The 24,054-nt window shown below is 35.8% G+C and overlaps 1 protein-coding gene across 3 annotated transcripts in view; it reads left to right on the top strand.

Annotated features, from left to right (window-relative positions):
• The window catches only part of HSD17B4 (hydroxysteroid 17-beta dehydrogenase 4), a 134,405-nt gene that overhangs the window by 31,562 nt on the left and 78,789 nt on the right, over positions 1–24,054 (top strand). For all 3 annotated transcript variants that reach the window (XM_059887959.1, XM_015472128.3, NM_001007809.2), the window contains 9 exon segments: positions 1,253–1,274; positions 1,378–1,424; positions 2,916–3,000; positions 4,128–4,315; positions 11,042–11,133; positions 13,935–13,959; positions 15,444–15,572; positions 21,689–21,792; positions 23,191–23,427. In XM_059887959.1, coding sequence (XP_059743942.1) covers positions 2,978–3,000; positions 4,128–4,315; positions 11,042–11,133; positions 13,935–13,959; positions 15,444–15,572; positions 21,689–21,792; positions 23,191–23,427 — 798 coding nt within the window. In that variant the 5' untranslated portion in view covers positions 1,253–1,274; positions 1,378–1,424; positions 2,916–2,977.

The raw sequence follows: 24,054 nt of genomic DNA, 5'->3' as shown, positions 1-24,054 counted from the left end.
GGCAGCCCACCAGGCTCCCCTGTCCCTGGGATTCTCCAGGCGAGAACAATGGAGTAGGTTGCCATTTCCTTCTCCAGTGCATGAAAGTGAAAAGTGAAAGGGAAGTCGCTCAGTTGTGTCTGACTTTTTGGAACCCCATGGACGGTAGCCCACCAGGCTCCTCCATCCATGGGATTTTCCAGGCAAGAGTACTGGAGTGGGGTGCCATTTCCTTCTCCATGTATATCAGAGGTATGATTAAATTATTATAACACTTATTTAATAGTTACTAAGTAATTATAGGGGCATCCCTGGTGGCTCAGATGGTAAAACATCTGCCTGCAATATGGGAGACCTGGGATCGATCCCTAGGTTGGGAAGATCCCCTGGAGAAGGAAATGGCAACCCACTCCAGTACTCTTGCCTGGAGTGATTCTGTATCTTGCAAATTAAGATGAATTATATAAAAGTTCATTTTTAAGAAATATTTCAATATATTGTTTAATCTTCCTAATTTAATCCCATACATTGTAAAAGATTATTGAATTACTGGGGGAACTGCCCAACATGTTTCTAGTCTGAAAAACAGTGACTTTTATAGTTTGAATGTGTTCACCTTCCCTTTTTTTGGTCTATCATATATATTTTTTCTAGCTATGTTTGGTTGAGTTTGTGTGAGACATGTTTACATATTGTCTGACACAGGGATAGAAGCCCTAAAGATTTGAAGTCATAAAATGAAGATAGCCACAAGATGATGGTTGAACCTTAAAAAACAATCCCTTTCTTTTTATAGTGAGGATGCAATTGTGTATTCATATAGGCTGTCATTTTCTAATTCTAATGGTTTCGCTTTTGACTTTTCATTGGCAAGGAACATTTTTTAAAAATTTTTAACTTTCCCTGTGAATTTCGAAGTTGCTTGAGGGATGGCTTATGATTACTGCTGAGTTCTAAGAACTTAAGTTATGTGACTGCTAATTCTGTAAATAAATTCATAGAATTTTGGCAGAAGGTAGAGATGGAAAAATCTAAAAAATTTTTAGATATGTAGGTTTGAAAGGAAAGCACTAATATAATGTGATTCTTATGCTTTTGTGAACCAGATTTTTTTTGCTATAGGTATAAAATTTTGTTTTGCTAGCACTTGTTGCTTATTATATCTACTTACCCATGGGGAGAAAAACACTTTTGAAAGAAATGTGAGTTTTAAGCAAATGTAAATAAAAATGCTTGCTTTTATATATGTGACTTGTATGTTTTTATATTGTAGATATTGTGATCAACAATGCTGGGTGAGTATTTCTTTTTTCATTTCCAATAAAGTAATGTATTTGCAAAGTTTTTTTTTTTTAGTGTTTACTTTCTTGTCTCAACAAATATAATATCAATTTTTAGGATTCTGAGGGACCGTTCATTTAGTAGAATAAGTGATGAAGACTGGGGTAAGATGTTTTAATATTCTCTATGGAACATATTTACCCATTTAGCTGTCTAATACTTGATGCACTTACACACTTAAGGAAAATCTTGCTTCTTCCTATTCTTCCTTCTACTAATGTAAGTGATGAATAAGCTTTATGACTGAAAATGATGAACATTTGGGAGTAACTTTTTTTTAAACTTCAAAAAATTAAAAAAAATTAAAATCTGTTGGCAAAAGTTATCTAAAAAGTTTTTGTGCTTTTCATCTTTTTTTTTTTTTTGTCTCTGAGAGATTGTCAGCATTTTCTTGCAGTATTGTTCTTCTTAACAGCCTTTTATGTGTTTGTCTGGCTGTATAATTGTTATTTCAACAGCAAGAGAAGGCTGTGGAAGAGTGAGGCACTAAAAAGATGAAAATCTGAGAACTGGGTGGGAAAAGTCTAGATATAATTTTGAAACTTCTAATAAGTAGGAAAATTTTTCATTAGGAATGTCATGTTGGAAAAATTGAGTTTAGATAGTGAACAGTCACTGTTATGAAAATGTTTTTCCATATTTTCTCTTTTTTGCCCTTACTTTCATTAGCTACCAGAACTAAAACAATCTGAGATAGTGGCAGACGTAGTAACTGAGGTGAATTATGTCCTTGTTTATAGAGTGTGTTTCTGGGAAAGATTGCCAGAAGTCCTTTCGGAAGAAGCAAGCTATCTCTGTGACGTAGAATTAAGCAAAGACAGGCTTTTAGTTTTCCCTTCCCTTGTAATAACTGAGTAAAGGAGAAGCTGAGAAAGACAAGTTTTGTTGGCAAAGGAGACTTACCTTGGTGCTTTGCTTTGCGCTCTGATGGGCTGCAGTGGCTTCATCAGGATAAAATTAAATCTAGAGTTGTCTATCTGAGTCATCCTCCAAGTTTTCTGTTCATTAGATTGCCATTTCTAAAAGCAGGCATCTCTTTCTCTCTTTTTCCCTCTTTGCCTCCCCCTATTTCCTCCATCTCTTCCACTCTTTCCCCCAACTCTTAACTCATTTAGTAAACCCTGGTGAAAATAGGGATTAAGGGATATTATGAACATTTTATAAACATTTCTTGATGATAAAGTGGATGATTTTTGATTATGCTTTAATTGATGTTTGTGTTGAGTCCCAATTTACTTATGTAGATTTCTTGGGTATTTGTATTAATGAATTTTTGTATAAAATAGGCATATACTAAAGATTACATTGTATTTTGATGTGTGTACAGGCATCATATTTAGATGGTATTGTATTTGTGATAAAGTTGCAATAATCAAATCATGATTTATAGGCAAAATAGATATGAATTATTGATTGGATATATAATTGAGACTACAGCAAAAATGATCACTCAGAGTACAATGTGACAGTAGTTGATTTTGAATGCTAGGTATAAAAAAGAATATCTTTGTATAAGTAAATCATTGCTAATGTTGATTCTGAGATATGTCTATCTAATTTTTGACAACATTCATGATAAAAATTTCTTGTTTTAGACAAAATCCAGAGAGTTCATTTGCGGGGCTCATTCCTGGTGACCCGGGCAGCATGGGATCACATGAAGAAACAGAAGTTTGGAAGGTAGAGTTGTATGTGGGTGTCAAGGGAGATTGGAGATGTTGTATGTGGGTTCTTGTGTATGGAGGAAAAGAATTGCTTTGATATTGAAAAATATACCTCCAGATATGCACAGGTTTTTTAAATATAGTTTTGGCACATGCTTCCCCATTAAATTGGCATCAGTCACAGATCAGCTGAGCTGGACAACTTTGTATTTCTTTTTACCTCCTACTTTTCATTATTAATGATTTTCCTGCCATTTTCTGATATTTTAGCAGTACAAACATGGAGGATTCAGCTGTGCTTTATTCCCTAACCAAAATATCATTTTGTGTGTTCAGTGACCAACTGGGGAGAGATGAGTGGTTGGCATTGCTCAGACATGAGTTAGTCTTTATTGACCAGGAATGGTAGGACTCTTACAGTTGCATCTGTGTGACTCAGATGTGACAGACCTAGTAAGTGGATCCATGCACTCTAATGTAAAGGCTATTCTTATTTTTTTTTTAAAGGCTATTCTTATAACTTAGGGTTCACATACATCTACTAGAAGTAAATTGCTTGTGATGTATTTTCTTATTGGAGACTTCTGGTGTATCCTGATATTAGCAGTTTCTTAAAGTAGATAAAATGATTTACTTTACTTGTTCTACTAAGTAGAGTAAGATTAGGTCAGATTTTCAGATGGTATTGTTTTAATATGAGACATTTAATATTATCCAGACAGGGAAAGGAGCAAAGTGATGAGGACTAAAGAATTAGGATTTCATGATCTAATATTTCTTACTAAGATTTTGACTTGTCAATTGGCAGTTTATTTTTTGTTTGTAAATACTTATTGTTGTTTTCAGTAGATAATGAATATATATTCGTACACTTGAATTCATTTGTTCCTGACCAGGGATCCCTTTTTTTTTTCTTTTTATGGGATTCTTCTTAAAACAATAAAATCTTATAGTTGAATTTTGAGAAATTACTTTTCTTATTAATTTAGGTATATGAATCGTGACTTTAAGAACCTAATGCCAGTTTACAGAGTTTCTTTTGACAGGTATAATAGTAATGAAAAAGAAAAAAAAAGCGCTTAGAGTCGCAACATTATTAAAACGTAGAAAAGATGATGTTGAGAGATTGATTTGTCTTTTTAGAATCATCATGACTTCATCAGCTTCAGGAATATATGGCAACTTTGGCCAAGCAAATTATTGTGCTGCAAAACTGGGTCTTCTGGGCCTTTCAAACTGTCTTGCAGTGGAAGGCAAGAAAAACAACATTCACTGTAACACTATTGCCCCTACTGCTGGATCACGGATGACCCAAAGCATTTTGCCTGAAGGTAAGTTTAAATTTTTCAGTGCTGTTCTCCACATATCTGTGTGGAGTGAACTTTGCCGAAGTATTTAATTTTTTGAGTAACTAAAAAATTTCTTTTCAATTTAAAAAAGCATGATGTGTAATTTGCATTCATTATATAAAATTTAGGAAAGCACAAACAGGAAAAATAAAAAAATGACCCATAATTTTAACACACTGAGGTAAACTTTCTCTTTGTATACGTAGACATACATATTTTTTTAACAGAATGAAGTAATAGCATTCTTACTGTTTTGTAATAATTATTTTAAAAAATTGATGTAAAAATTAACAGATTGTTTTTTAGAATGATTTATAGAAGAATTGATCAGATAGTAAAGAGAGTGCTCATGTATTCCTCCTCCCACACAGTTACCCATATTTTTAACATCCTATGTCAGAGTGCTACATTTGTTACAACTGATGACCAGTACTGATCCCTTCTTACTGGGTTGGCCAAAAAGTTTGTTTCGGTTTTTCCATACCATCTGATGGAGAAACCAGAGTGAACTTCTTGGCCAACCCAATATTACCTACAGTTTACTTTAGGGCTCATTCTTTAGGTTGTCCAATCACATAGGTTTTCACAAATGTGTAGTGTTATGTACCCACCATCACAGATCATACAGAATGGTTTCACTTCCTGGAAAATCCCCCATGTTCCATCTCTTCATCCCTCTCCTCTTTCTCCCAAATGTCTGAGAGGATTGAAGCTAGTTTCTTTTTATCACTGAGTAATATTGAATGGTATGGAAGTACCTCAGTTTGTTTATTCATTCACCTATCAAGAAATATTTTATTTCCAGTTTTTGACAATTATGAATAAAGCTTCTGTGAACATTTATGTGCAGACTTTTGTGTGGGTGACGTTTTCAACTCATTTTGTTAAATATTAAGGAGGATAATTGCTGGATTGTATGGTAAGACTAGCTTAGTAAGAAATTTCCAACCATCTTCCAAAATGACTGTATCATGCTTCGTTGCCGCTGGCTGTCTGTGAGAGATCTTGTTGCTCCACATCTTGGCCAGCATTTATTATTGTCAGTCTTTTGCATTTTAGTTCTTCTAGTAGGTAAGGTATTTCATTGTTTTAATTTTCAGTTCCCTAATGACACATGATGTACATTTTTTCCTGTGCTTCTTTGCCATTTATTTGTCTTTTTTGGTGATGTATCTGTTCATATCTTTTGCCCATTTTTAAATTGGATTCTTTGTTTTCTTATTGTTGAGTTTTAAGAGTTCCCTGCAGATTTTGGAAACAAGTTCTTTTTCAGATAAGTGTTTTGCGAAATATTTTTTCCCAATCTGTAACATGTTTTTTAAATTCTCTTAATCTCTTTCACTTTTGAAGCATAATTTCACTGCTACAGAATTCTGGGTTGGTAATTTTTTTCTTTCAGCCTTTGAAATATTTCACTCCACTCTTCTGTTGCTAACATGGTTTTTGAAAGAGAGTTTGACATAATTCTATCCTTGTTTCTTTATGCATAAGGTGTATTTTTTCCCCTTTGTATTCCTCCAAGGTTTTCTCCTTGTTTTTCTGCAGTTTGAATATAGTATGCATAATAAGAGGTGTAGATTTTTGGCTGTATGCTACTTGATATCCTCTGAGGTTCCTGGATCTATGGTTGGTATCTGTCATTAACTTTGGAAAATTCTCAGCTATCAGTGCTTCAACTATTTCTTCTTCCTTTTCTTTTTTCTTTTTTTATTCCATTTCTGGTATTCCCATTATGTGCCTGTTTATCTTTTATAATTATACAATACCACAGTTCTTTGATATTCTGTTCCCCCTCTTTTTTTCCTTCTTTTTTCTCTTTGTATTTCATTTCAATTTGGGAAGTTTCTGTTAACATATATTCAGGCTTACTGATTCTTCTTTTCATTTCAGAATGTTACATTGCTTTTTAGCATTTCCTTTTGATTTTTTTCCAAAGCATTTCCTTCTGTCTGCTTATAGTAGTTACCTGTTCTTATAAATTGTCCACTTTTTTCCCTTAGAGCCCTCAGCATGTTAATTACAGTTATTTTAAATTCCTGGTTTGATAATTCCAAAATCTCTGCTATATTTGAGGCTATATCTCTGGTTTGTTGTTCTGCTTTGTTTTGTTTTTTTTGGCTGCACTGTGTGGCATGTGGGATCTTGGTTTCCTAATCAGGGACTGAACTCATGCCTTCTGTAGTGAAAGTGCAGAGTCTTAACCACTGAACTGCCAGGGAAGTCTGTTGAGGCTGGTTCTCATGCTTGCTTTGTCTCTTCAGCCTGTACTTTTCCTATCTTTTAGCAGGCTTTGAAATTGTTGCTGAAAACTGAACATGATGTGTTGAGGGAGTAGATAGGAAGTGTGGTAAATTGAACTTTATTGTGAGGTTTTATGTTTGTCTGGCCAGGAGTTAGATTGTGTTTATTGGTTGTTGTAGCTGTTGGTGTTAGAGACTACATTTTCCTCTTTGTCCTTGTTTTTGGGTACCCTGTTGTCTTTGGGTTTCCTTAGATACTCTTTGTTAAAGAGTGTGTATGTTTGCAGCAGTTGTAATCTGCTGTTGTTATACTGGAGTCCTGTTGAAGTGACTGTAAATTAATGGGAGGGGGTGTGTTCTCTAATCTTATAATTACATCTTCATTTTTTTTAGAAGATCAAAGCCCCTTTACACTGACTTTTAGAAGAGTTTCTTAGCCCTACTCCCTACCCCCCTTATTTGAGACAGGAGACTAGAGGGGCTTCACTAGTCTAATTGAAGCTCTGATACTTTCCCTTAAGGATAGGCCTTTGTTAAGGAGAATAGAATGCTCTGGGCATATTTAAAAATGCTTTTATTTTATTGACTTATTTTCTTACCCTCTCCCGTTTTCTCTGTGATATTTCAAAGCAAATCTCAGGCATTACTTCTCACCTAATATATACTTGGAAATGTGTCTCTCCAACAGATACGGACATTATAACCACAATGCCAATATCACACTAAAATAATTCACTAACATTGTCTAATACTAAGTTTATATTAAAGCTTCCTAGTTACCTAAAAGGAGAAGGCAATGGCACCCCACTCCAGTACTCTTGCCTGGAAAATGCCATGGACGGAGGAGCTGGTAGGCTGAAGTCCATGGGGTCGCTAAGAGTTGGACACGACTGAGTGACTTCACTTTCACTTTTCACTTTCATGTATTGGAGAAGGAAATGGCAATCCACTCTATTATTCTTGCCTGGAGAATCCCAGGGACAGAGGAGCCTGGTGGGCTGCCATCTATGGGGTAGCACAGAGTTGGACAGGACTGAAGTGACTTAGCAGTAGCAGTTACCTAAAAAGTATCTTCTTAGAGTTAGTTCATTCTACAAGGATCTAAACAAAGCCCACAGGCATTTTGTTACTGTGAGGTCTCTGTGTGTGTGTGCACTCAATTGCTCAGTCATGTCTGACCCTTTGCTACCCCATGGACTGTAGCCCACCAGGCTCCTCTGTCCATGGAATTTTCTAGGCAAGAGTCCTGGAGTGGGTTGCCATTTCCTACTCCAGGGAATCTTCCTGACCCAGGGATAGAGCCCACATCTCTTGTGTCTCCAGCATTGGCAGGCAGATCTTTTTAGAGTTGGTTTATTCCCCAAGGATCTAAACAGAGCCCATAGGCATTTTGTTATTGTATCTCTTAAGTTTCATTTAACATGTAATAGTTCATTCTCCTTTTTAAAAAAGTGCCAATTATTTGTTGAAGAAACTACCAGTTCACCTATTCTATAGACTGTTCCTCATTCTTGATTTGAACTGCCCTTGCCCTTCTCTCGAAAATCAGCTGATCACATATGTGGAAGTCTATTTCTGGATTCTCTGTTCTGCTGTATTGGTCTATGGGCCTGTCCTTTTACTAATACCATGATGTTTTGATTACTATAGTTTTAGAGTAAGTCTTAAAATCAGGTAATAGGAGTCTGCCAACTTTATTTTTTGAAAACATGAAACATGAATTTTTAAATTAAAAAATTTAAATGTATGATCGAGAGCCAATGCTGATTTCAGTCAGTTCAGTTCAGTTCAGTCGCTCAGTCGTGTCTGACTCTTTGCGACTCCATGGACTGCAGCACGCCAAGTATCCCTGTCCATCATCAACTCCCAGAGTTTATTCAAACTCATGTCCATTGAGTCAGTGATGCCATCCAACCATCTCATCCTCTGTTGTCCCCTTCTCCTCCCACCTTCAATCTTCCCAGCTCCCACCTTCAATCTTCAATAAATGCTGATTTATTTGGTTATATAATAAATAGAATACTTGACTGGTGCAAAACTGGGTGTAGTTTCTGATACTCCTGGCTTTAACATATGTTTTAAAAAGAAAGCATCTGTAATACTTTAAAAGTAGCTTCTGTGAAACAGTACAAAACAATTGATGAGTGAAATTATTTGAAAATTAGCTGCTTCATGGAATGAAAGTGAAAGTGAAAGTCGCTCAGTCGTGTCTGACTTTTTGCAACCCCATGGACTATACAGTCCATGGAATTCTCCGGGCCAGAATACTGGAGTTGGTAGCCTTTCCCTTCTCCAGGGGATCTTCCCAACCCATGGATTGAACCCAGGTCTCCTGCATTGCAGGCGGATTCTTACCAGCTGAGCCATAAGGGAAGCCCAAGAATACTGGAGTGGGTAGCCTATCCCTTCATGGAATACAAATGCTTATTCACAGGACCATTTTACTTTCTGCATTTGAGCTACCATTCGTTTTAGAACTTGCTGGCTTTTTCTAAGAGCTGTGCCTAACCAGTTTGCTTTAGTGTTGAATAGTTATTTGTACCTGAGATCTAATTTTTTTCCTTTTCCTTGTCAACATGGCCATTTTAAAAAGTCCCTTATTTAAAAAACTCTCTATACTCTCATATCTTATTGAAGGAATTCTTGTTAAAGAACTAGATTATATGAAGAAGAGATACAATTCACTTTTTTCTCCCTTTTAAGTATATACACACATATATATATATATGCACAACAGTTACATACATATGCACAACAGCTTAGGTTACTGGTAAGAAATAAGGCATCAAAATGTAATCATAGTCATGAACTTGCTGCTCAACCCAAGAACTGAAACATTACTTGCATCTAACTTTATACCTTCTATTCCTCTGCTTCATGCCAAGAGATAACCACTATTGAGATTTTAATGCTTATCATTTCTTTGCTAGATTTCTACCTTAGTCACTTTTTGCCATCAGCTGTAGATTTTCTTGGGAAAGCAGCAAGTCTTCAAGAAAATATTGAAAACTATAGCTTTTAAATTCGCTTTCCTTTGAGAATGTAATTTCCATTAATTTGGACAGGTCTGTACCTCTAGAGAAGTTAAGTCAATGTTTAATGTAGTGTCTTTACATCCACCAAACTCTATTGAAAGATATTGGGAGAATAAGATCTACTTTAGACAAATAGCTTAATCTTTCTAGACCTGTTTTCTCTTCTGTAAAAGAAGAGAATTATTGTAGGTCATTTTTAAAAGACACTTTAGATTCTAAATTTTTATTTAAAATTTTGATATCTATTACTTTTTTATAGTTTAGAAAAAGCCAAAAATTTATTTTGCCTCAGTGTTTTTTTCCTCTTCTTCTGAAATATTCACTTACAGGCTATCAAAGGGATTATTTGTTAAAGAACCAGGTGTTCTGAGTAGTGTGTGGAGACATCTGAAATTTCATTTTCCCCTTTGAAATATATTTGATCAATGGAAAGTCATATATGTAACTTACATGTTTGTTACATAAAATGAGACATAATCTTAGGATGAATACCCATGATCTTCCCAAGTTGTATGAGTTATTTACTGCTTTGTAATATATTACTCCAAATTTTTGGATTCAAAGAAGTATATATTATCTCACAGTTTCTGGGGTCAGGAATACCATAAAGTGAAAGATTTTTAGAGCTGCTGTTTCATTTACAGGGACTGTAAATGTCATCTTTGTCACTTCAAAATGTAAAACTGTATTTTGTCATTTCACAATTAAAATTTGAGTCTTTAAAGTTTATAAGCTGTGTTAACAAATTACATCTCTTTTGAACCTTGGAACAACTTGGTAGAATGAGCAGGCAAAGCATTTTGACTGCCATCTTACAGATGCAGACACATGCCCTTGAGAGTTGAGTGACGTTCTCAGTGCCCTAAGTTGCCCGTGTGGCGGGGCCGGCAGTAAAATGCAGGTGGTGTTCATGCTCCTCTGTAGCACCTTCTGCCTGTTAAGTTGCTCACAGAAGGTGCGCAGCAGGAAGATCTTTCCTACCCTTTGTGACTCATCAGTAATGGCTGCACGGTCCATTTTACATCATTATCTTACTGTCATTACACTTGTCAGGACTCTTTTATAGTTTTCTAGCTCCTGGGAGAGCAAAATAGTTTTATGAATAGCTGGTATCTAAGTTCCTTATGCTGTGTATGCCTTTGCTCACCAGTCTTCGCTGAGACAGCTTTAACTTGTCTTCTAAACAGAACGTTGCTGACCTTGGAAAGGTACGTCTGATGCTTTCTGTGTTAGAAACCTGAAAGTCTCCATTGGGATGAAAAGATTCTTCTATTAGATGTTAATACTAATTAGTTTTGAAAATTTTATTTTTTTTCTTATTTAAAAAGTCTCTGAATCTATAATTTATAAGTAAGGAATTTTTAGAAAGTAAAGTAATTGATGGAATATGTATATATTCTTGTTTGTAAGGATTGTTTTGCTGTTTATTTCAGACCTTGTGGAAGCCCTAAAGCCGGATTACGTGGCACCCCTGGTCCTTTGGCTTTGCCATGAGAGTTGTGAAGAAAACGGTGGCTTGTTTGAGGTATTCCGCACCTTTCTACTTTCTCCTAAAGTAATGTTTGTATAATAAAATATAAACAAAGATTCAAAAATTCATATTTTTCAATTGTTTATGCCTGTAAAAATCTATATCAGTTAATATCACTTATATGTTTTTTTAATATTATGTCTATGTCATAATTAAGGAACAAGTATGACTGCTATCCTTTTTTGAGAAAGTAACAGCAACTTGTAAATTCTGCTTTTCCCTAGTTATTTTTTTCTGATGTTATTGTCAGATGAAAGATTGTGATTGGTATGATGCATTTAGTCATACAGACAATCTTATTGTTTTGATATTGAGATATTGAGTAATTTTGATATTGAGATATTGAGTAATAAAGTGAAAGGGTAGAACTGATGGTTTAAAGTCAGCCAGGTTGTATTTTGATTTCTTGCCCTGGTAATTGCTGACTCTCTGGAGTAATGTACAGATTAATCTCTCTGAGTTTAGTTTTCTTGGGGTTTTGCTGTGAGAACTGGAAATCATATTTTTAAACTCTTAGTATACATAGCATTCACCCTTTAATTTTAACTATTATATCAATATAGCAGGAATTCAGTCTGGGTATATAGATCAGTAAACATAACTTATTAGTTGTATTGACTTTAAAAAGAAACTTTTCTATTTTTCCCTGTTGCAAAGCTTTATAAATGTTATAAGAATAAAAACCACACATAATCACACCATCCAGTGAGATCCAGTTTTCATTTTATAGTCAAAATCCCTTCAGATTTCTTTATGCTGCCATATATATAAATGTGTGTGTGTATACATATATATTTTTTGTTTGTTTGTGCCTGCAGCATATAGGATCTTAGTTCCCTAACCAGGGATTGAACCCATGCCACCTGCATTGGGAGTGCAATGTCTTAACCACAGGCCTGCCACAAAAGTCCCTGTATTTTTGAGTCCTCATTTGAGTTTGATCTTTTTTTCTTTTCTAGCATGAGCTGTTATGTTTTAGATTATCCTCCTTTGTTTGAGTCTCTGTGGTAATATAATAATAAACCTATTGTATGTGGAAATATATGACTCCAAAACTATTTCTTGGTAGCAAAATAACCTGGCTCAGTTTGAAATTAATGATATATTAGTCGGATTTATTTGAATGAAAAGCTGTTTAGTAAGTGAAAAGCAGTCTATACAGGTCTAAGCAGAGGTGGGTACCTCCACTGTCTTAATCACTGTCATAACTGATTGTGAATTGTGAAAATTAAAGGTGGAAAGAACTTTATGACTCTAGGTTTATAGAAGATAAGATTTAATAATATGAAGCCATGTGGAGCTCCAAATTTGGCCTGCCTGTCTTATCATCATATTAAGGGAGTTTTAAAAATCTATTTGCCTTTTATGTTTATATTTGTTATTAATTCTGTGAACAAAAATAATGTATGCTTTTTTTAGAAAACTTCAAATATGCAGGGGAATATATAGAAGAAAATAAAATCATCCACATTACCACTATCCAGAGATTGTTCCTATTCATATTTTTATGTATGTTCTCTCCCAGTCTTTTATTAGATGTGCATTTTACATGGGTAGTCTCTTTTTTTAGATATGCATTTTACATACACACTCATCCATACACAGATAATTAGGATAATGCTGAGTGAAGTTTTATATGTTATTGCTTTATTTTACTACATCATGGACATTTTTAGCAAGGGACACTGGGTATGCAAAATTGAGTACAAACTACGTAAGAGTGGTGTGTAATATCCTGACTTAAACCTCGAATGTAAGTTGCCACTTCGTTTGCAAAGTTTTGATAAATATCTAGAATGGCAGAGATGTTTTGGGTCAATTGGAGGTATTGTTTCTTAGCACCTGAGACGAGTTTGCAGCTTGTGGCTTCACTCCCCGAGTGTGTTAAAAGATGATGTTTTTCTTGCCTGTTATCAGTGCCATGCCACTGACAGCATCAAGGCTGATTGGCCTATTAATATATATAAAGGAAAGGGTGATTAAAAGGCACACTTTTGAACCTAGAGCCACTGAGAAGTGTGTTGTTTGCTGATAATATCTTCTTCTCTTATATGCATTGGAACACTGTAGTTGTGGTGTTTGAAGATAGGACAAAAAGGTTTCCTTCCATCAGACATTTTCTTCTGAGGATTTCCTTGAATGACTTTTGGAAAAAATACTATCTTTCTGCATGGTGATTAATGTATTTGGTCATTTGCCTTATCTATATATAAAGGTGTTTCATTAAAATGACTACGTAGTTCATTAAGTCAAATGCTGGTTTTGTTTTTTGTTAACTTTTCATTTATTTATTTATTTATTTTTATTTTTTTTCATTTATTTATTTTTATTCATTAAGTCTTTGTAGAGGGACATGTATTTCAAGTGATGCGCTGGGCACATTTGGTATTTATATTGTTTAACCTTCATGGTTACCTCATGGAGAGTGTATTATTATCCTGATTTTACGTAAGTGGAATCTTGGGTATAGGGAAGTCAGATAGTTTGACCAGGATTGCACAGAAGAACTGGTATCACACCCTGCAGACTCATGCTTACTACATATATTTCTACTGTAGGTGCTACTTAAGTTTTCTACTTTGATAGCATAAATAGTGCAGAGTCATGTGGGCCAGTGGGCTTTAGTAGATCTGTAGGTTTAGTAGATTTAGCTTTTTTAGGAGATTTAGCATTTTTTTTCATCCATTGTCATCTAGCATTCTGATACTCTTAAATAGCTGTCTGTTTTTTTTAATTTTGAAAATTCTATTAGTTCCACATTAGATGGTATAACTTTTTCCCCCTCTTTTTGGTAGGTTGGAGCAGGATGGATTGGAAAATGTAAGTGTCTTTTGATTTTTGATTTGCTGTACATTATTTCCATATTTTTAAACCTGTCTTTCCAGTTAGAGCTGTCAAATGTCTAACCATGGGATCTAGTGCACGCATAATAACTCAAACATCGTTATAGCACACACGTCTTCTAAATAAAGGAAGTTGTCCTGCACGCCTGTGGCATTTCAGGGATCTTTTCAATTTTTTTCCTGTTGGCAGTCCTTATTCAGTATGTCTTCTTCAGAGCTGGCTGTTTCTTCAGACAGCACAGTTTCTATATTGATGTTTGTCTTTCCATGTCTCTGACACACCCCACATGGTTGTTCAGCAGAGGAGTGAGTGGAGGGAGAGCGTTTTTTGAAAAGATGGGAGAAGCTGTGTCCTAGATGGCTCAGCTGGCAGGTTCTCTACTTCTCCCATTGACTCTTTCCTTCCCTGGAGCTATTTTTCTTCAGCCCAATAGTAAATTCATCTGGCTTCAATCCTTTCTTCCCCCAGTTCTTACATGCTGTGAGCTCCAAACTGGATAATTATTTTATGGCATTTAAAAAAAAGTTGTGAACATCCCAGTATCCCAGTTCAAGTTTTCAGTTGGATGTTGGTATCGAAATTAATTGAATTATTTAATAGTCTTCCATTAGTGGATGACATTGTTACAATAGAGTATTATTAATGATCTCTCCAGTTATGAAGTAACTTATATTATTCAAACGTTTTTAAGTATCTTGTGATATCTTTAAGAAAGAAAGGTTAGGTATTGCAGTAAAAGCCATATGTGGAACCTTATCAGTAGGAAATCTCTAGAGGCTTCTGTCATTCCCCAAGACAAATCTTCAATTGAGTCATCATCAAAATCTGACCATTATGTTTGAATAAGGTTACTAGTGATTATTTATTTCTGAGGCCTTTTAAAAAAGAAACAATGTTAAAAATCTTGGAACTTATACAGCAATGATGATTTTTGTGAATCTGGGCAATCAGGTTGACTTCCCCTGGATAGAGAGGAAGAGCAAAAGGAGGAAAAGGGAGAATTATTTGGGGCTGTCTGATACATTAATTTAATTATATGGAGTCTTTGATCTGTTATCATTTCAGTTTGCTATCCAGCAACGCTCTATTCTGTTCTGTTACCTTGAAGTGTAGTATCTAAGTGATCTGTGGTGATAAAGTCAGTCTTTTTGTGTGTTTATATACAATTTAACTTTTCTGATTCAGTAATTCATCCTACCTTTTGTAGTATCTGGCATAGTCAGAGGAGAAAGAGGTTTTTTTGCTTCGGCTTTAAATATTAAAAAAAAGAAATTTAATACTATCTTGGTTTGTTATTTTAAGAATAAAATGCCATTTAAGGCTTGTAGTAAAAGTCTTTAGAAGTTAGAATCTTTTTTCCAAATTCCATCTTTCTTGAAGTAAAAAAAAAAATTTATCGGACTCATGAATTCTACTTTCTGTCTATGTGTTCAGCATCTCAGTTTTGTTTCTTTAACCAGTACGATGGGAGCGAAGCCTTGGAGCCCTTGTGAGACAGAGGACTCAGCCAATGACTCCTGAGGCAGTGAAGGCTAACTGGACGAAGATCTGTGATTTCGATAATGCCACCAAGCCTAAGAGTATTCAAGGTAAAGAAGTGAGTTCAGGCCTGCCAGGGGAATCAGAGGCAATAAAGCATTTTCTTCTCTTATGGAACTATCTTCTTAACTGTGCTAACTTAGATGCTCGAGTCATCCACAGTACATTTTCTGCTCCAGTAAGTATTAGAACTCTCCAATTTCAGATATGTATGTTACTCCCACTGTCGGTTTATCAATTTTCGTTTTTTTTTTTTGTCCTGTTACATTTTTTTTTCAAGCCTCTTTTTATTTTTATTTATTTTAAAAATATGAGCATCCAGTGGTCTTTTTATTTATTTATAATTGTGCTGGATCTTCATTGCTTTTGCATGGGCTTTCTCTAGCTGCAGAGAGCAGGGACTGGCTACTCTTTGTTGCAGTGGCTTCTTTTGTTTCAGAGCACAGATTCTAGAGCAGGTGGGCTTCAGTAGTTGCAGCACACAGGCTCAGTAGTTGTGGCTTGGGCCCTAGAGCACAAGGGCTTCAGGAGTAGTGGCACGCGAGCTTAGTTACCCCTTTGTATGTGGAATCTTCCTGGATCAAGTATCAAACCCGTGTCACCTGCATTAGCTGGCAGATTCTTATCAGCTGTGCCACCAGGGAAGTCTAGTTTTTCCGGTTTTCTTATGATCCTAGTTTTTCAGTACATGTGTGATTGGGGGATGGTAGAAAGTGTTTACCCATTTGTGCTCAATGCATCTATTCCCCATCTGATGGTTGATTTCAGTCTTGCCATATCTAATCACATGCTCCTTATCTGACTTGATTTTTTTTTTTTTTAATTTCCTCAAAAGTTTAAGTCTATTTTATTTAGGCTTAGGGCTTTTCTATCTAGTGAATAGATTTTGCTTTGTTTTAGCACTTTGTCCTGTTACTGTTTCTCTGCCTTTCTAAGATGTTCCTTACTGCTTTTATCACCTCTGCTAATCTCAGTGCTTCTTCAGAAAAACTCAAGCCCTAGATGTTCAACAAAATCTTCCCAGATATTCTGGGTTTCATGGATCTCTCTCTTAGTTGGGCTCTTCCTCTTGAGCGTCTAATCACAACTGCTTTCCGCTGCTTTTTTTTCATAAGTACGTGGTTTCTTAACTGGAGAGTTCCTTTGGAGGCAGAGACTATATCTTGTGTGTCCTTCTTTTGTATTTGGTGCTAGAGTAGTGCTGAACTCATAGAAAGCATTTAGTAAATGCTTGTTATCTTGAGTTACTGAATCATCTATGATATGCCACAGGAAATGACCAATAAAAATTATATTGTTTTTTCTAGTATAACTCATGTATGTATATAGTATATGAAATTTAAAGGGCCTGTCTGATTCATGGGGTCGCAAGGAGTTGGACACGACTGAGCGACTAATCTGATCTGATCTGATCTGATCTGAGGAAAGATCATGAATTGGAATTATTTACAGGAAAATTATTTTTCCCCCAGCATTATATTTAATATTCAATAGAAGAACATATATGAAAAATGACTAGCCTGTTATTTTTCTTTTTATCCTAATGATGCTTCCCTTTCTGCTGGTACACTTGCTGAAATTTTCATTATGCTTTTCTCAATCAGAATATGATTGTTATGTCATTAGCAGTATCATTTTCTGTATTCTTTTTTTTAGTATTTGAGGTAAATTTAATCTATGAATAGCAATCACCTATCAATGAAAATGAGGAAAAGGAAAAAGGAAGAAATATCTTAAAAACTTGTCTCTGATGTCAGAATTATTATTGCCTTAAAAGTATTAGACTAATTCTTTGTCAGTTGCTTTGTTTGCTATTATTTTCTCCCACTCTGAAGGCTGTCTTTTCACCTTGCTTATAGTTTTTTTCATTGTCAAAAGTTTTTAAGTTTAATTAGGTCCCATTTGTTTACTTTTGCTTTAATTTCCATTACTCTGGGAGGTGGGTCATAGAGGAACTTGCTGTGACTTACGTCAGAGAGTGTTTTGCCTAAATTTTCTTCTACGAGTTTTATAGTTAATCTCAAAAATATACAAACAACTCATGCAGCTCAATACTAGAAAAATAAACGACCCAATCAAAAATGGGCCAAAGAACTAAACAGACATTTCTCCAAAGAAGACATAGAGATGGCTAACAAACACATGAAAAGATGCTCAACATCACTCATTATCAGAGAAGTGCAAATCAAAACCACGAAGAGGTACCATCTCACACCAGTCAGAATGGCTGCTATCAAAAAGTCTACAAGCAATAAATGCTGGAGAGGGTGTGGAGAAAAGGGAACCCTCTTACACTGTTGGTGGGAATGCAAACTAGTACAGCCACTATGGAGAACAGTGTGGAGATTCCTTAAAAAACTGGAAATAGAACTGCCATATGACCCAGCAATCCCACTGCTGGGCATACACACTGAGGAGACCAGAATTGAAAGAGACACGTGTACCCCAATGTTCATCACAGCACTGTTTACAATAGCCAGGACATGGAAGCAACCTAGATGTCCATCAGCAGATGAATGGATAAGAAAGCAGTGGTACATATACACAATGGAGTATTACTCAGCTATTAAAAAGAATGCATTTGAATCAGTTCTAATGAGGTGGATGAAACTGGAGCCTGTTATACAGAGTGAAGTAAGCCAGAAAGAAAAACACCAATACAGTATACTAACACATATATATGGAGTTTAGAAAGATGGTAATGACAACCCTATACGTGAGACAACAAAATAGACATAAGTATAAAGAAAAGACTTTTGGACTCTGTGGGAGAAGGCGAGGGTGGGATGATTTGAGATAATAGCACTGAAGTATATTACCATATGTGAAATAGATGACCAGTCCAAGTTTGGTGCATGAAACAGGGCACTCAAAGCCGGTGCACTGGGACAACCCAGAGGGGTGAGATGGGGAGGGAGGTGGGAGGGAGGTTCGGGATGGGGGACACATGTACATCCGTGGCTAATTCATGTCAATGTATGGCAAAAACCACTACGGTATTGTAAAGTAATGAGCCTCCAATTAAAATAGATAAAATAATTTTAAAAAGTATTAGACTAATATAAAGAAAAAGCTAACTAATGAATTATATACTTATAAATGAAAAGATAACCCCTAGTATTTGAAGTAGAGTGAAAAAAGCCTTACATCATTTGTAAAATTGAGACTTTCCAAGCACCCATATCAGTGTTCTCATTTTACAGATGATGGAACTAAACTTCAGAAAAGTTGAGTAAGTGGGCTGCACTTTCTCAATGTTTAAGCCAAGAGTTAATTCAGGTGGTCTCTTTGTGAGTTCAGTACCATCAGTCTGTACCAAGGTTGTTGTTTACTTACGGAGTTGTGTCTGGCTCCAGAAGAGGCTCCTCTGTCCAGGGGATTTCCCAGGCAAGAATATGGAAGTGTGTTGCCATTTCCTTCTCCAGGGGATCTTCCTGACTCAGGGATCATACCTGCGTCTCCTGCCTTGGCAGGCAGGTTCTTTACTACTGTGCCACCAGTGAAGCCCTGATGCTTTCAGTTAAATGGCCTCCTATCTAGGCAGCAACCTAAATGTGGTGGTAAGAGAAGCATCAGTAGGCAAGAAACCTCTCCACTAGCTTCACCAGGAATGGCAGAAACCCCTGGTCATCTCACATTCTGTAGTCTAGGTACCATTTTTGTCTGAGTTTAGGAGGAGGCCCATGTATATAAGGTTTTTAGGAAGGTCCCAGAGCTTTTGGAATCTTAGGGCACATGTGGATGCTCCAGGAGTCTCTTTTATTAACCTTTTAGATCTCAGAATAGCAGCTTCTGAACTCTCTCTGGAGTCACTGGTCATAATGGGTGGTTTTCTATGGAAGAATTTTCAGTAATATTTTCTGAGGTTACCTGTATAGAGACCTGGGAGGTAATCTTGACATTGTTGCATCCTGGAGGAGGGGTGATGGTGGGGAAGAAGGGAAATTAGTTTTCCCTCCACCAGCTTGGACTTGTACGTCTGCGGATAAGGGTCCCACTTTACAGAATTGTAAAATTGCTCAGATACTTTGCAAAACCTTGAGCCTCCTTGGAATCATAACCTGAAGAGAATGTGGAAACACCCAGTTATCTTGTCTGCTCAGTCTTTCACATTTTTTTCCTGTAATAATAGCCTGACATCATATAGTCAGTTCATGAACACAAGTGAAGTTTCTGTAGTAGGTTTGCTGGATATTACAGGCGTGATTATCTAAAGCATTGTAGTTTTTCTTAGTCACATCTGTAACAAAACCATTTTTTTTTTTTGTAGAAATAGCTTACATTTATTTGGATTTCACCAGGGGAACATTAGCTCTTTATGATTCTTGAAAGATGATGCTTTTGCGATCTTTATGTAATAGGTTTACCAAAGCACTCTGTCTTATTTAAATTCCAGTTTCCTAAAGAGAAAATTCAGTTTGTGCATCTTTAGTTATCCTGCAGTTGAGGGACTTGAATTTCATGACTGAAGATTTTTTTTCAGTACAAATGAAATATAGTTCTATATAAGAAAAATCTGGGAGTTTGTCATGTATGTCACTATTTTTTTTGGTATACCACTATTTAAATGGCAGTGTGCAAAAATTGGCTAGATGTTTCATATATGCAAATATTTTTCCCATACCTTAGTGGGAGTGCTATTTTTAAATTTATTTTTAATTGGAGGGCAATTGCTTTATAATGTTGTACTGGTTTCTGCTATACAACAATGTGAATCAGCTCTAAGTATACATATATCCCCTCCTTCTTGAGCCTCTCTTCCACCTTCCCTCTCCCCTGGACCCCATCCCTCCCTGTCATCACTGAGAAGCAAGCTGAGTTCCTTGTGCTAATAGCAGCTTCCCACTAACTATCTGTTTTACACATTGCTAGTGTATGTCAGAGAAGGCAATGGCAACCCACTCCAGTACTCTTGCCTGGAAAATCCCATGGACGGAACAGCCTGGTAGGCTGCAGTCCATGGGGTCGCAAAGAGTCAGACACGACTGAGCGACTTCACTTTCACTTTTCACTTTCATGCGTTGGAGAAGGAAATGGCAACCCACTCCAGTGTTCTTGCCTGGAGAATCCCAGGGACGGGGGAGCCTGGTGGGCTGCCATCTCTGGGGTCGCACAGAGTCGGACACGACTGAAGCAACTTAGCAGCAGCGGTGGTGTATGTAGTCGATGCTACTCTCTCATTTCATCCCCTGCCCTTCCCCTGCTGTGTCCACAAGTCCATTTTCTATGTCTACATCTCTATTCCTGTCCTGCAAATTGGTTCGTCAGTACTGTTTTCCTAGATTCCATATATATGCATTAATATATGATATTTGGGCTTCCCAGGTGGCGATAGTGGTAAAGAACCTGTCTGCCAGTGCAGGAGATGTAAGAGACGTGGGTTTGATCCCTGAGTTGGGAAGATTCCCTGGAGGAGGCCATGGCAAACCTCTTCAGTACTCTTGCTCGGAGAATCCCGTGGATTGAAAAGCCTGGTGGGCTACAATTCATAGGGTCACAAAGTCAGACATGACTAAGCAACTTAGCACAACACATATGCTATTTACTTTTCTCTTTCTGACTTACTTTACTCTGTATAATAGGCTCTAGGTTCATCAACCTTGGAGTGATTTTTAAAAATTAATTTTTATTGGAGTATAGTTGATTTACAATGTTGTGTTAGTTTCTATTGTAGAGCAAAGTGAATCAGTTATACATGTATCCACTCTTTTTCGGATTCGTTTCCCATTTAGTCATTACGGACTGAGTAGAATTCCCTGTGGTATACAGTAGGTACTTACTAGATATGTGTTTTATGTGTAGTCGTGTATATACATCAATTACAATTTCCCAATTTATCCCTTCCCCTCTCCTCTTCTCCCTTGGTAACCATTGGTTGGTTTTCTACACCTATAACTCTGTTTAATAAGTAAGTTCATTTGTATCATTTTTTTTTAGATTCTACATATAAGTGGTATCGCAGGTATTTGTCTTTCTCTTTCTGACTTACTTCACTCAGTATGACAATCTCTGGGTCCACCCATGTCTCTATTTAACATTATTTCAGTTCTTTTTATGGCTGAGTAATATTCCATTATATATATATACCACATCTTTATCCATCCATCGATGGATAAAAAGCATTATTATTATTATTTATTATCCTTTTTTTTTTTTTTTTTTTTAGAGTCCATTGGCAGTATAGTCGAAGCTCTAAATAAAATAAATTCAGGTGGAGAAGTTTCAGCAAATCCTACCAGCCGTGCAACATCAGCAACCACATCTGAATTTGTAAGTGGAGGAGAAAACCTAAAACTCTGCCTTCTCTAAAGATTTCTTCTTTTCTTTCCTTTTTTTCTTTCTCTATTCTTTCATGCAAAAAGTGGTTTTCCAAGCTATTAATTTATTGTTAAATAGGAAAGATAAGTGACCATAAAACTTTATAAAACATGTACTAAATATGTATAAAATTTGAATGGAATTAAGGTTAAAATATTAAATGTAACTTTTACTTACTCTTCTTTAGTGTGTCTTTTGTATTTTGGAGCATTTTGATAATCATACTTTCATCACTTTCTAACTTTTTAGAAAAGGATATTTAGTTTAGTGCTTCTTTTGAGTCGTGTCTTTTAAGAGAAAGCATTGACAGATTGTATTTTGGAAACATGTCAACATGGCTGCAAGTAAACAGTCTCCACTGTGTCAGGAAGTCTAATAGAAGTCTGGTTATAGCTCTTGTGAAGTTTACTGATTAACTATCTCTGGTGTGTCTCCTTTTTTTTTTTTAATAGTAGTGCATAAATAAGAAATAAATCATTTGACACATTCAGTTGTGGTGTTTTGTGACTCAGGGCAGATATAGTGATAAAATAAACAATCTAATTTTAACTCTGAGAATATGATCAGTTTATAAATGTGATTTTACTCTGTTGGGCCACTTTTTGGTTAAAGGCCAGATAGTAAATATTTTAGGCTAGATGGACCATATACTGTTTCTGACACATAATCTTATTTTTCTTTTGTTAGACCACTCTTAAAAGTTGTAAAAAATCATTCTTAAGTCTTGCCTGTTGTTTGTTGACTCCTGCTTAGAATGAAAGTGATCAAAAATTGGACATCATTCTTTTATAATCTAATATGCTTCATAAATTAGCTAGGCAGGTCATCACTAAGTAGAAAAATACAATATCTAGTTAGATAAAGAACAGTCCTGGGTAACAAGGTAAAAATCTAATTTTAACTCAAACCATTATGAGGGAGTCTAGTTTATAATAAGCACTAAGCAGTGTTTTGCTCATCTGTTTATACTGACTTTTATATAATAGAGTTTATAGAGCTGTTCACTATTCCTATTTATAATAAATTTATTTTTTTATAATTTTGAGTAGCTAACAATCACTGAATTAATAGGGTTTTCCATCGTCAGAGACAGGAAGGTTGAAAATGAGATATTCTATCTGTTAGCAAGAAGCAGGCAATAAGAAAGTACTTATTTGTAAATGAAGTCTTTTCCCACATGTTTTTAATTGTTTTTATTAAAAAATCAAATGTAATTAAACATATTCCATCAAATTCACTAAAATACCATTCTATTTACAAAACTAAATATGTAACAGTTAATAGTTTTGAAAAGTTAAAAATTTGATAAGAATATCAGTGAAAAAATAATTTTCTACAATTGGTCCACAGGCTAGAGCTATTGGTCATAAATTTCCTCCATTATATTCTTCCTATGCGGAGCTGGACACTATTATGTATGCCCTTGGAGTGGGAGCATCAATCAAGGAGCCAAAAGATATGAAATTTATTTATGAAGGGAGTTCTGATTTCTCCTGTTTGCCAACCTTTGGAGTTATTCTTGCTCAGAAATCTATAATGAATGGAGGATTAGCAGAGATTCCTGGGCTTTCAATCAATTTAGCAAAGGTATGCATAATAAGAAATCTTTATTTTGTTTTTCTGTTTCTTTAAATATGATTGATAAATGTCACATTAGTGTGTGTGTGTGTGTGGTGCATTAATGCAATAGTATGTAGTGGTTGATTCAAGAATAAAGATTTAACATGTCTTTTGATTTTTCTTTTTAAGAACAGAAGGGTAGGCAGTTGAAAAGGCAAGCAAAAAGAAGAAAACAACAATTATGTACAGTCCTGCAACCTTGGCATAATGTTATTAATTCTCTCTCTGTCATTAGTTGCCATTTGACCAAGAGTAAATAGCTTCTCTAAGCTTCAGTTTCCTTATGTGTAAGTTCTGTATGGTAATCATTACCTGATCATAGTGATGAAGGAGCAAGAGGAAAGAGTGTATGAAACAGAGAGAATAGGTGAAAAAGGCCCAAGGCAGGTGCATACTTAGCTTATTTTTGGAACAGCAAGGAGGTCAGTACAGCTGTAAATGAGCAAGGGAGTAGTGATAGGAGAAGAGGGCCTTGTAGTCACTTGAGAATTTCAGCTCATACTCTGATTAATATGAGAGGCCATTTGTAGTGCTTTGAACAGAGGAGTGATATGATCCGGCTATGTTCACTCACAGGCTCATTTTTGCTCCTCT

This window comes from Bos taurus, chromosome 7 (assembly GCF_002263795.3).
Source record: "Bos taurus isolate L1 Dominette 01449 registration number 42190680 breed Hereford chromosome 7, ARS-UCD2.0, whole genome shotgun sequence".
NCBI lineage: Eukaryota > Metazoa > Chordata > Mammalia > Artiodactyla > Bovidae > Bos > Bos taurus.
Note: the sequence above shows the minus strand (reverse complement) of the source record. Positions and strands in the feature narration are given on the sequence as shown.